Here is a 13,372-nt window from a genome sequence, read left to right on the forward strand (position 1 = left end):
GGCTGTATACATTTTTCAGAATCACATCAATGCAGTGTTTATTTTAATTCAGGTATCACCCTGTTATTCTTTATACACCAGTACTGGATAATATATAGATATTGTTTCTTTTTAAAACAATGTGCAATATACGATATTTTTATTCCAAATTGATTAGTAGTTTTCTTCATATGTGCAAGTGTATATGACCTATTTATTCTATTGCCTGCATTACAACAGGATACCATATTGCACAACAGTAAATGCTGTTAACTGGTTTGAAAGTACAGGTGGAGCCAGTTTCATTGACTCTTTATTAATTGTTGCATTTTTTTCCCTATGTAGTGTCTCCCATGTCAGAGGTTCTCTCTTTCAGTCATTTCTTCTAATTTAGTTAGTAATTGCTGATTTTAGTTTTTGTAGTTAAAATATTAACATCTGGCTTAGGTATTTAAATTAAATATATATTTTTTTTTTATTTCAAATACAAATGAGCAGGGAAGCTGGATAGTTAGACCTGTACTCAGCAGCTGTGTTCACAATACAGGGATCAATGCTGGATGACGTACAAATTCGTGAATGGCCATACTCTCACATACACCCCATTTATTAGTACCTGGCCTAACTGTAGACTCGGATTTACTTTTAACATGTGTGTCTTTGGAAATTGAGGAAAAACCAATGTACCTAATGCCCTTGCTCACAATTGAGCTCAAGTCCTTGCTAACCATTGTGCAAAAAACTGCTAATGTAAAATAATTATTTATTTAAAATATATATATATATGTGTGTGTGTGTGTGCGTGTGTGTGTGTGTGTGTGTGTGTTCTTTATCTGCATTCCATCTTAAGAAATACTATTTGGAGTTAACTTCACAAAAGATAAACTTAGATATCTATTATTTTTGTAATTAATGTATATTTGTCCGTAAAGGTGGGTAGATACAGTATACAGTATTGCTTCAAATAACTATTTCAAAATACTTTAGATTCATTTTAATCGTTGAGGTTTACTAGTAGCCACTCATACACACAAACATTTCATTCTCCTTCACCAACCACAGGGGTACAATGAGGGACACACACAGACCATTGAGCGAAGAAATAGAATACCCAAATAACCAGATCACAAAAAGAGATCTGTGGTGAATTACATATGTCACAACCAGTTTGCTGTATAAAACACATGTATATGTGTTTTAAGTGAAATGTTGAGCCTATATTGGTCTGATTTGAGAGAGTTTTTGTGTTTGTGTGTGTGTGTATTCTAACCCCCCCCCCCCCCCCCCCCCCCCCACACACACACACACCTGTGTTAGGCTGGTACCCCATCCAGTGTTGCTTCTGCCAAAATATTATGTTTTCCATCACCTTGAACTGCAATGGAAGGATGAAGTTCAATTTCTGATTTAAACAAAGTGCCCTGTGATTTTTTTTATTACTTTATAAATACATCACTGTCCTGACAAATAATAATATTAAGTTACAAGATGTCTTTACCCTGTTTTCATTGTCTCTTTTTTGCCATAATTTATTAGCACAAAATTAATAATGGTTTATACTTGACCTAACCCTGGGAATTTTCCACATGTACAGTAGAACAGAGTTACATCATGAATTATGTGATTTCCCTTATCCTAGGCACTAAACATTAGACAACTTCCTTGATGACCTCTTATATTCCATATTAAACAGGTCTCTTTCTCCTAAATCCAAGGAAATTGTTGTCAGTTCAGTTTTTATAATTTTGCTTGTTTTCCTCAATGTTTCAATTTTTAACACCTTCAGGTTAAAATTTCAGATTTTGCAACTAAATCAGTCACCATATATACTTGAATGTGCCTAAAATCACTGGCTGAATGGATATTATTATGCTCCTGTCTTGATCAGAAATTAAACCTTTTCCTATGTGTATGTCTACTTTGTCCTATGGACAAGCACCTGGAAATGAACATCAACTCAAATGATGTATTGGTGGACATCTTTTGTGCCCACAGCTATCACATTCTACAGTATAATGCCACCTCCCATTATGTGCATCTTCATTCCAGCCATTGCGTTGGCACAGAGACACTTTCTTTAGTGGCACAGGTAATCAGGTTACTGTACTACCACATGTGTTAGATAGGTAGGTAGATGAACATGCTCATAATAACTGTTGCACTTGTTTATTAGTTTGCAATTTAAGGTTACTGTTTTACACTGTTTGTGGTATCTTTATGTTCTATGTTGCAGGTGGAGAAAGTAAAGTGTCTCTCCAGTGACTAATAAAGCATCTACTTTATCTATCTAAAGCATCTTGAAACTTTTCCAACCCGCTGAATCCGAACACAGGGTCACGGGGGTCTGCTGGAGCCAATCCCAGCCAACACAGGGCACAAGGCAGGGAACCAATCCTGGGCAGGGTGCCAACCCACCGCAGGACACACACAAACACACCCACACACCAAGCACACACTAGGGCCAATTTAGAATCGCCAATCCACCTAACCTGCATGTCTTTGGACTGTGGGAGGAAACCGGAGCGCCCGGAGGAAACCCACGCAGACACGGGGAGAACATGCAAACTCCACGCAGGGAGGACCCGGGAAGCGAACCCAGGTCCCCAGATCTCCCAACTGCGAGGCAGCAGCGCTACCCACTGCTCCACCGTGTCGCCCAGCTATCTTATATGTACTGTTTAAACATCTGTATGGTCCTTTCTCTTTTAAAACTGCACTTTAGAGAGAACCTATGCACCATATTTTTTGTCAATGTTGACAAAGAAAAGATTGAATAAAATTACATATATTTAATCGTCAAGCTGTTTAAAAAATTTTTAGAAACAAGATTTTCAATGTTTTTACCACACCTAATTTGTTAACCTCGTGAAATTGTTACTTGATATTGAAGGCAGCTAGCACCCTTATCACATGACTAGGGCAGTGCCTCTGATGTAACGAGCATGCGTATATATGCGTCAGTTGTTGCGCTGTTGTTGAGTCACGATTGCTTGTGTTCGCGCGGTGTAAACAAGACGCGGTCGCTAGAAGACCAAAGCCTAAGAACTTTGTAGAAGATATTGGAACTTGTATGTTTTAATTTAATGTCGCTCTAGTTATTAATATGGTACTCCAGTGAAGTCTGCGTTACTGGGGTGTAATTGGGAACCTAAAAAGTGTATTAAAACCACTGCACGTTCCCGCACGCCCTTCTCCTGCCTTCGGCCTGGCTGTCCCAATCAAGCGCCTGGGAAAACCCCTGGATGCCCAGGCCTGCGTTGACGGGGTTTATAGACGGGGTCTGCTAAGGTGTGAGTATTTAAGCGTAATGCTTTCATTTTGATTTTGTTAGACTTTGTGCTTTCTTTCCCTTCACTGTGTCACTTTGCTGAATATGTCGAATCTCCCGCCACTATGGTGCCAAAGGAGGGCGATCGTGCATTTTTGTAACAGTGTGCATTGTTTGCTTATTTCAGTTTTTTTTGTACTTTGTTTATTGCGATTCATGTAAACTGTTAGGTTCGGATAGATTCTAAAGTTACTCTGTGTAGTTTTTTAACGTATTTTTTATCTATCTCATAATTTGAATTTACAGCTGGATATGACTTAATGCATATTTAAGAGACTAAATATTCACCAGTACGGGAAGAGGATGTTTTGGCCATCTGGTCTGGACTGGACTGGACCGAGCTGACTGGCCTTTCAAATATTTTACAACTAGATGCTCCTTTATTGTCTGAAGATATGTATCAAATTATAAAAATTCACACTGTGGAAAACCTCTTTAAATTTATCAACCTCCACTGCGTTTAGTTTATGGTGAAACCTAATAGTAATTGCTAGTGTAAGGTTGGCAAGATGCGTCATAAATTTTTTGCAAGCATTGTTATGTTAGTAATCATCGTGGGTCGTACGCGGATTATGCAAAAGAGTAAAAAGGGTAAGAAATACAGAAAAAAAGAACGAGATGGGCTTGCTATATTCAAATTTAATGTGTTTAAATGTAAACCCGTCGTATATAAGGGCAGGTCTGACTATCTTCCTGCCACCTACACACTTGTTATTGATAGCAGCACCAAGCCAGAAGTTCTTAGGTGTGTATATACATTTTTGAGCTTCTTTAGTATTTTAATTTCTCCTTGTGTATAAGTGAAGTATGTCTAATTTAATTAGCCCAGCTTTAATTTTAAATCTATACTAACAATAAGAAATATATAAGGAGTAACTTAGTTGTAAAATTGCATACTACATGATCAAAAGAGACCAGGTAATTCTCCAGTGATGATGTGGGGCATGTCCTCCTTGAGAAGCCTTGTGCCCCGAGCATCTGTTTCGTTCTTACCACTGTTTTTGCAGATGGAAAAGTCCATTAAGGGATGAGAAGTGTCCTTGCTGATTTTTTGATTGCACTGTCCATACACCCTTTGGTGATATTATGGTGCACTGTGCTGCTTGCTTTACCAAACTAATAGGAGCTGTTCAGTTTTCGGATGCTTTCCACAGCACCCATGTAGAAATTTTTTAGGATTGCTGGGGATACCCTTGCCTTTTTGACCTGAATTTGGATGTGCCAAGTACATTTTCAGTTCCTCCGCAAACTTCACATTGAAGTTGGGATTGTGTATGGCTACAGAATCGAAGTTGTAAATGGAATACAGCAAATGACTCCGAACACATATTTGAGGGCCTATTATATTGAAAATAGAGTTGGAGACCCGGTATCCCAATATTACCTCCTGGGGTTTTCCTTGAGGAAATCCAATGCTAACTCTCAAAGGCATGTTTTCAGTCCCAAAGCACTTAGTTTGATGAACATTTAGTTAGGAACTATGGTATTAAAAGCTGTGCTGTAATGTATAAATAACAATCACGCATAGTTCTCATTTTTGCCATCCATGTTGGTGAGTGTGGTGTGTAGAACATGACAGAGGTCTTCAGTTGATCTGCAGCAGAGAAATGGTGTTATAGGAACAAATGAAGTCATGGAGCCTTTCAAACACCTTCATGAGTAAAGATGTTAGGCCAACAGGCTGATAGTTATTCAGGCATGAAGACTCGTTATGCTTTGGTGTAAAGACAATAGTTGATTTTTTTTTTTTTGGCAATAAACATGTGGACCACAAACTCCACCAGGAACTTATTGAAGATTGCAATGAAAACCCCAATCAGTTGATCAGTGCAGCAATCGCCCAGAGATGCAGTTGGGACCATCTGCGTTCGTGGTGTTTGTGTTGTAGAGCTCTGCATACTGTACATACTCTTATTATACATCTATCCTTCGGTGGAGACATGTCCAATGCAGGTGTCATTAACTTTAAAATGCACATCAAATTCATTCAATTCGTCAGCAAGTTGGAAATTGGTGCTTAATGCAGTGAAAGGTTTACTTCTAAAGTCCACAATGTACAGCCTGTGCCACATTGGTCGGTGTCCGTCACTCTTTGTGCTCCTGATACTGGCACTTAAACGTCTTTAACAGCATGTTGTAAGCTGTATGTATATATTTCACTTAATATAAGAAATACTCAATAAAAGCAAAAATTTTCACTGGTCTTAAAATCCAACTTGTTAAAGATTTCACATTTCAGTAGTTGACATAATTGATCACAATTTATGGTTATTGGTTTTAGAATTTTTCTAATGGTTAATGTTTGGGACAAAGACTATATAACCATGCTTACTGTTGTTGTCTTACAGCTCCAGAGTCCCTAAATTCATTCCTTTCTTTAGAACCGGCTATGAAGAGTTTGCATATTCTCCATGTATTTGTGATCCCAAACACATTTATGTTGGGTTAATTGGGGACTCTAAATTGACTCTGTATCAGCGAGTGTCTTGTATTTGTGTCCCGTGATGGACTTTTGCCACTTTGTGTTTAGACCCTGAACTGGGAAAGTTACTTGGAAGATTGTAGACTAGCTGAATAGACATGGTTTGGCAGTATACCTTGACTTGATGGTACTTTAACATTTATTTTTGATTTGCAGAAGCAGAACCTTTTCAGAATGGAGTCTGAAGTAAAGGATGGAGAGGAGGAAAGCTTGCAGACTGCTTTCAAGAAGTTACGAGTAGATGCAGATGGGTTGGTATTCAAAACTTATGTATCCACATTGATGTGTTTTGCATTAAGTAGGGCTTGTTTCAACACTGATAAAATATGTAGGTTAGCCAAAGTGACACTTACAAATTGCCCCGTATGTATGTAAATGTGCTCTGTGGTAAAGCAGTGCTCTGCCTTGGTTATTTTCTTTTTTGAAAGCTGCAGGATTCTAGTCAAATTTGAAACAGTTGACTTTATTCACTTTTGGTGGTGGATGCGATTCAACCAAAAATTGCAGATACAATATAGGAGACAGTATTTGGTGTTTTGCCATGACTGCACTTTGTCTGTTGGCATTTGTGATTTTCATTGATAGTACAGGATGTCAAGATGCAGGAATACCTGTGATGTTTCCGTTATTGAGCACATGGCAAAAAAATAACCCAAGATGGACCACTGGTCCATTACATGGCATGAGCACAGATTTGTTTCCTGAAATCCTAAAACATCCTTTAAGTACACATAATATTGAACCATTACTGAATAAAACATTTCTTTCTTCACATGTATCAAATATTTTTTCGTACCTGGTTATCTGTCCATATGATCCTGGGACAATAACTGTATTATTATTTTTTATATTTTTTTTTCCCCCCTTTTATTGTATATTCACAAGGGGTGGGTATAATGGATCACTCAGTTCTGATATTTCTCGCTCTTGCTTTTGCACAAATAATTAACTAAATATTGTATTTTAATGATCAGTGAGTGTTTCCTTGTTGGTAGTATATGTGCTTTGAATTCCTTTTAGAGCTTACTGAGAAGGTAGTTAACAAACCATACAGAATGAAGGCACATAGGATCTGATTTCACACTCTGCAGTGTGGTACAGAAGTTTTAGTCCTGCAGTCAAGGATGGGAGAGTCAAAGCATAATATATAGGACTGAACTTAATTTTATTTTTGTTCCTCTGCAGTTTCTGCTATTGTATAACACAGATGACCTCTAACCTTTTACATCTCACTGTTTTGGACAGTGTAAACTCTATGAAAAATGCATGCCGAGTTATCAAAAGTATGTGTTACTGGTTGAGAAACGGTGCCCATTTGTAACTTCAATGTCCTTTAAAAGAAACATCTGAATAATCAGTTATGGGTCCAGCTATTGCTACCTGTAGTGACACTGACCGTAGCCAAATGCAAAACTAGTGAAGAAAACGTCGAAAAAGATGTCGGTGGCCTCCACCTGTTAAACCATTCCTGTTTTGTGGGTTGTTTCATTGTTGCCCCTCTAGAGCACCTGTTAATCAGTTTCAGCTGATTTGGTGTTAACGAAATTAACACCCTTTGCTACTTATCTGACCAGATCAATAGCCCAGAAGTTTCATTTGATGCTATAATCCGCTGATGCCAGTACCTCACTTTTGTTTTCGATCTACATCTCCAGATCACTTGCATCAAAATCGGAGTGAGACAAATCGGTCCGATTCAGGATTAATATGAAAAGTCATCCACGGATTATTTTGCTTTGAGCATTCACTTTGGCATTTTTCCATATGCCATTTTAGAAGCTGTTTGCTCTTCGCTACTCATGCACATGCAGGGAATTGAGGTCAAATCAACAAAGCTAACTTTCCTTCTCGCAAAAGCATATCAAAATGTGCTGTAACAAGATCACTGATCTCTATCGCTAGTGCGACTGAAGCTTTCAAATCGATGATGATAACAAACTGCATTAACTTGCCCAACCCATGTAATTCTCACTCGGGGGGATCTGTTAAACCTTTTTAAAAACCTGGAAGGATCTGATCAATAACATTTTAGGTTGTATATACTAGCTGTGTAAGCTAGTACTACAAAAAGCCTGGGCTCCAAGAAACCATGGGTTCTGGCTAAGCAAGTTTCTCTTTTCTCAGCGGTTTCACTTTGGTGACAGAGTAGGTTTCTTTTGTGTTTTTTTTTTTTTTTTTATATACAGTCATGGCTGAAATTATCGGCACCCCTGGAATTTTCACAGAAAATGCACCATTTTTCCCAGAAAATTGTTGCAATTACAAATGTTTTTGTATATACATGTTTATTTCCTTTATGTACATTGGAACAATACAAAAAATGGAGGGAAAAAAAGCCAAATCTGACCTGTCACGCAGAACTTCAAAAATGGGCCGGACAAAATTATTGGCACCCTTTCAAAATTATGGGTACAGTAATCCCTCGCTATATCGCGCTTCGCCTTTCGCGGCTTCACTCCATCGCGGATTTTATATGTAAGCATATTTAAATATATATCGCGGATTTTTCGCTGCTTCGCGGGTTTCTGCGGACAATGGGTCTTTTAATTTCTGGTACATGCTTCCTCAGTTGGTTTGCCCAGTTGATTTCATACAAGGGACGCTATTGGCAGATGGCTGAGAAGCTACCCAGCTTGCTTTTCTCTTTCTCTTGCGCTGACTTTCTCTGATCCTGACGCAGGGGGGCTGTTCGCACACCTAGACGATACGGACGCTCGTCTAAAAATGCTGAAAGATTATCTTCACGTTGCTATCTTTTGTGCAACTGCTTCCTGAAACGACATGCTGCACGGTGCTTCGCATACTTAAAAGCTCGAAGGGAACGTATTGATTTTTGTTTCTCTCTCTCCCTCTCCCTGCTCCTGACGGAGGGGGTGTGAGCTGCCGCTTTCAACAGCTTTGTGCAGCGGTGCTTCGCATACTTAAAAGCCAAACGGCCCTATTGATTTGTTTGCTCTTTTCTCTATCTCTGTGACAGTCAGTGCTCCTGACACGCACTCCTTTGCAGAGGAAGATATGTTTGCATTCTTTTAATTGTGAGACGGAACTGTCATCTCTGTCTTGAGACAAATGTTTGTTTGCAGTGTTTGAATGACGTTCCTGTCTCTCTACAACCTCCTGTGTTTCTGCGCAAATCTGTGACCCAAGCATGACAATATAAAAATAACCATATAAACATATGGTTTCTACTTCGCGGATTTTCTTATTTCGCGGGTGGCTCTGGAACGCAACCCCCGCAATGGAGGGGGGATTACTGTAAATCGTTTTATTTCAAGCATATGATGCTCGTTTGAACTCACCTGTGGCAAGAAACAGGTGCTGGCAATATAGCAATTAACACCTGAAGCCAGTTAAAATGGAGAAAAGTTGACTCAACCTTTCTGTTGTGTGTCTGAGTGTGCCACACTAAGCATGGAGAACAGAAAGAAGAGCGGAGAATTGTCTGAGGACTTGAACAAAAATTGTGGAAAAATATCAACAATCTCTAGGCTATAAGTCCATCTCCAGAGATCTTCATGTTCCTTTGTCCACTGTGCGCAACATAATCAAGAAGTTCACAACACATGGCACTGTAGCTAATCTCCCTGGATGTGGATGGAAGAGAAAAATTGATAAAAGACTGCAACGAAGGATAGTCCGAATGGTGGATAAGCAACCCCAATCAACTTCAAAACATATTCAAGCTGTTCTGCAGACTAGGGGTGCAACAGTGTCGGCTCGAACTATCCGTCGACATCTGAATGAAATGAAACGTATGGCAGGAGAGCCAGGAGGACCCCACTGCTGACACAAACATAAAGCCAGACTGAAGTTTGCCAAAATGTACTTGAGGAAGCCAAAATCCTTCTGGCGAACGTCTTGTGGACAGATGAGACCAAGGTAGAGGTTTGTGCTAAAGCTCATCATTCTTCAGTTTACAGAAAATGGAATGAGGCCTATGAAGAAAAGAACACCGTACCTACAGTCAAACATGGTGGAGGTTCTAAGATGTTTTGGGGATGTTTTGCTGCTTCTGGCACTGGATGCCTTGACTGTGTGCAAGGCATCATGAAATCTGAAGACTACCAAAAGATATTGGGGCGCAATGTAGGATCCAGTGTCAGAAAGCTGGGTCTGCGTCAGAGGTCATGGGTGTTCCAGCAGGACAGTGACCCCAAACATACCTCTAAAAGCACTCAGAAATAGTTGAAGACAAAGCGCTGGAGAGTTCTGAAGTGGCCAGCAATGAGTCCAGATCTAAATCCGATTGAACACTTGTGGAGAGATCTCAAAATTGCTGTTGGGAGAAGGCGCCCTTCGAATCTGAGAAACCTTGAGCAGTTTGCAAAAGAGTGGTCGGAAATTCCAGTTGAGAGGTGTAACAAGCTTGTTGATGGTTATAGGAAGCGCTTGATTTTCAGTTATTTTTTCCAAAGGGCGTGCAACCAAATATTAAGTAGAGGGTGCCAGTAATTTTGTCCAGCCCGGTTTTTGAGTTTTGTGTGAAATGTCAGATTTGGCTTTTTTAATGTGGGGTGTTTTTTTTTTTTTTTTTTGTTTTTTTTTGTGTTTCAATTGCACATAAAGGAAATTTTAAATGTGTATACCAAAACATTTGTAATTGCAACAATTTTCTGGGAGAAATGGTGCATTTTCAAGGAAAATTCCAGGGGTGCCGATAATTTCGGCCATGACTGTATGCAGTAATATATGGAAGAAACCTTTGCTTGCCCCCCACCCCCGTACTTTATTAGCTATCAAGTAGTACAAGAATTATTCAACATTTGGAACTTTTGAGATTTAAAAAAAAAAAAAAAAAAAAAGTTTCAGATTCAACTATGTCTACTTTGCATACATTTGCATTCTAAAATTTGGCACTAGAGCTACTAAAGAATTCAATGCTCTTTTCATTGGACACAAACAGTTGGTTTTATTAACACATTTCAACTGATTGCAAATTGGCTTGAATGTGAGTGTGACGTGTTTAAGTGAGACTTTAGGTGGAAGGCTGTTTCTAGCCTTGCATCCGGTGCCGCTTGAATAGGCATCCGCACTAACGCAACCATAACTTGGATTCAGTGGGCTGGGGAATTTATACATAACTGTTGCCCAAGAGCTTATTCTCTGGTTTTTCTTTTTCTCACAGAGGATTGTTTATTTTAACTTCATTTGTTCCCATTCATAACTCTTACATGAACCGAGAGGATTGTTTTGCATTTGATCCCTAAGAGCATTTAGCATGGATTTAATGCAGTTAGGTTATTTAACACTTTCCCAGAACCAGAGTTTGTTTATACCTTAGTCTTTGCGCTCTATTATCAATATAATGTAAGAGTTTATAACATTTTGAAAAAGCAAAATTCATCACTTTTTCTTAAGCCTTTTGCTGGACAGGATTGTTTCTTTTTAGATTTGGCAATTTTTATTTATTTTTTTTTATTTCTTAGATCTACAGCAGCCATTCGAGCCTCTGAAACACCAACTCAGAGAATACAGTCTCGTAGTAATTCTGATAGCGCCAAACCCAAGATGGCTTGTACAAAAGATAACTGGCATGGGTGAGTCATTTGAAGCACTTCATAATACAGACTTTTAATGTGTAAATTGGATTATAGTGTGATAATCCTTGTATTTCTTAAGATTAATCGCTCATTTTATGGATGTGATTATGTGCAAAAAATTAAGTAAAATTCTTTTAAAATTGTTAAAAATTAACTGAATTTCTTCTCCGAGGATGTGTTGAATTAAAGAAATATTTGAAGTTCCAATAATTTAGAACATGAAATGATAGCTTCAGTCAGAAGCTGTTTTATGTTCTTAAATGATCCATGCTGGATACTCAAGGTGTAGATGAAATATTAGTCTGTAGATTTATTTTTAAATAATAATTCCAGTGTTAAGAGTTGAAATGCAACCCTTAGAAAAGTAGTGGTCCTCTTATTAGTTATTTATTATTATTGACAATTTAATGTTTGATCACTTTTTTTCACAGATGTGCAAGAAAGTCTTCAAGAGGAGTAGTTCGAAATCAGCGCAGAAGACGTTCAAAGTCTCCTATTCTCCTTCCTCCTAAATTTACATACTGTAGCTCTAGAATGTCTTCCCCTGCCTGTTGCCTCAAGCACAAAAGCCAGTGTGAAACAAGCAAAACTACTGCTGCCTTGGGAACCTCGCTTCAGAAGGATCTCCTTCAGCCTAGTCCTTGTTCTCCTGTTTTTGGCACCACAACATATGAACCCTACTGCCTTGATGTGAAAGGAGCCACTGCTGCTAAAGAAAATTCCCTAATCACCTCTGACGATGAGCAAGTAACCATAAAGCCTTCCGTGTCTGGAAGCCCGAAAGCCTACAGTGAGAAACCGCCAAACTCAAATATGCCATCAGACTTTCAAACATTATCTAAGCTGAATGAGGACCAAGGCTGTTCCTGTCCTCAGGATGAGTGCCAATGCAAAAGCTGGCAGGGTGTAGAAGTTTACTCTTTTACTGGCCTTCGGCATGTCATATCGGAGTGTGAGAAAAATATGACCGCTGAGGAAACCTCTCAAATGACAGCACAGAGGAGAACTCAGAGTGGCTCTGGAACATCGGGATCTCCACGCTCTTGCTCAGAGCAAGCAAGAGCGTATGTTGATGATATTACTATTGAGGACCTTTCGGGTTATATGGAGTACTATTTGTATATCCCCAAGAAGATGTCTCATATGGCAGAGATGATGTACACTTAGTCCCAATAGCTTAGTTAGAATAGCTAAGCGTGTTTGTGCTGTTATCGGAGAGGGCGCCACTGAATTCCAGATTATATTTAAATTGATCTGTTAGTCTTGAATTCTTGTCTCTTGTTTATTCTTTTATCTTCAATCCCAGAATACATGCACAAAATGTGTTTTGAGTCATCTAAAAGTAATGTTTTAGTCGTTATAAATAATGCTGGTTTACATGATATTATTGCCAAAGTTAGACTGGAGTATTGCAGATGTAAATCTGTTGCATTCAAACTGTCGGCCATTAGAACTATTTTCTGGAGTTATTAGAAAAGTCACTTTCACCTTGTCTCAAAATAAAATTGTTGGCATTGTAACTGCATCAGTGGGTTTTTTCTCCCTATTAAACATACGCTAAATTGCCATCTTCTGCTTTGGCTGATATGTATTGAGATGCCCTGGCAATTAACGGTGCAAAATGGATGAACGTTGATCCCCCAATTTGAACTGCCTGCAGCAGACCTACAATACAGTGGCAGGTCTGGATCAGCATAGTGGCTGAAGGTTTTTATTCCAACCTGATCGCTTAAAAAGAAAAACCATCCTTGCCAGTCTTATTTAATGTGATGGCTTGTTAGTATTTTCATTCTGCCATGGCAGATCATTCTTACATTTTATGTCCCAACCCCGCCCCCGGCGTCCAAGGGATATAATCTAAATGATTAGTAACCTGAAGACGAGTAATTCAGTCTTTTCACTTTTTTTATTTTCTCTTCAGTTTCTTTCCAAATCTTTTGTTGAACCAGATTAGTCCACAGTGAATCTATACATGTGTAAATGGAAACAGATGGAGAACTGCTGGTTCCTTTGTTGTTTGTATCTTTATAGCTAATAAGGAGC

The 13,372-nt window shown here is 38.8% G+C and overlaps 1 protein-coding gene across 1 annotated transcript; it reads left to right on the forward strand.

Moving 5' to 3' along the window:
* The first annotated feature begins 2,945 nt into the window (after positions 1 to 2,945).
* oser1 (oxidative stress responsive serine-rich 1) lies at positions 2,946 to 12,849 on the forward strand. The gene is made up of 4 exons (XM_051932841.1): positions 2,946 to 3,267; positions 5,946 to 6,040; positions 11,216 to 11,326; positions 11,761 to 12,849. The coding sequence occupies exons 2-4, from the start codon at positions 5,964 to 5,966 to the stop codon at positions 12,494 to 12,496; spliced, it is 924 nt and encodes a 307-aa protein (XP_051788801.1). The 5' UTR covers positions 2,946 to 3,267; positions 5,946 to 5,963; the 3' UTR covers positions 12,497 to 12,849.
* Positions 12,850 to 13,372: the final 523 nt, after the last annotated feature.

The sequence above is a fragment of the Erpetoichthys calabaricus genome, chromosome 10, assembly GCF_900747795.2.
Source record: "Erpetoichthys calabaricus chromosome 10, fErpCal1.3, whole genome shotgun sequence".
NCBI classification, from domain to species: Eukaryota; Metazoa; Chordata; class Cladistia; order Polypteriformes; family Polypteridae; genus Erpetoichthys; species Erpetoichthys calabaricus.

Excerpts from the sequence above, each read along its gene's own strand:
- oser1 (XM_051932841.1), top strand. The coding sequence starts at position 5,964 with ATGGAGTCTGAAGTAAAGGATGGAGAGGAGGAAAGCTTGCAGACTGCT. Across the intron at positions 6,041-11,215 it reads TTACGAGTAGATGCAGATGG|ATCTACAGCAGCCATTCGAG; the intron begins GTTGGTATTCAA and ends TTTATTTCTTAG. Across the intron at positions 11,327-11,760 it reads ACAAAAGATAACTGGCATGG|ATGTGCAAGAAAGTCTTCAA; the intron begins GTGAGTCATTTG and ends TTTTTTTCACAG.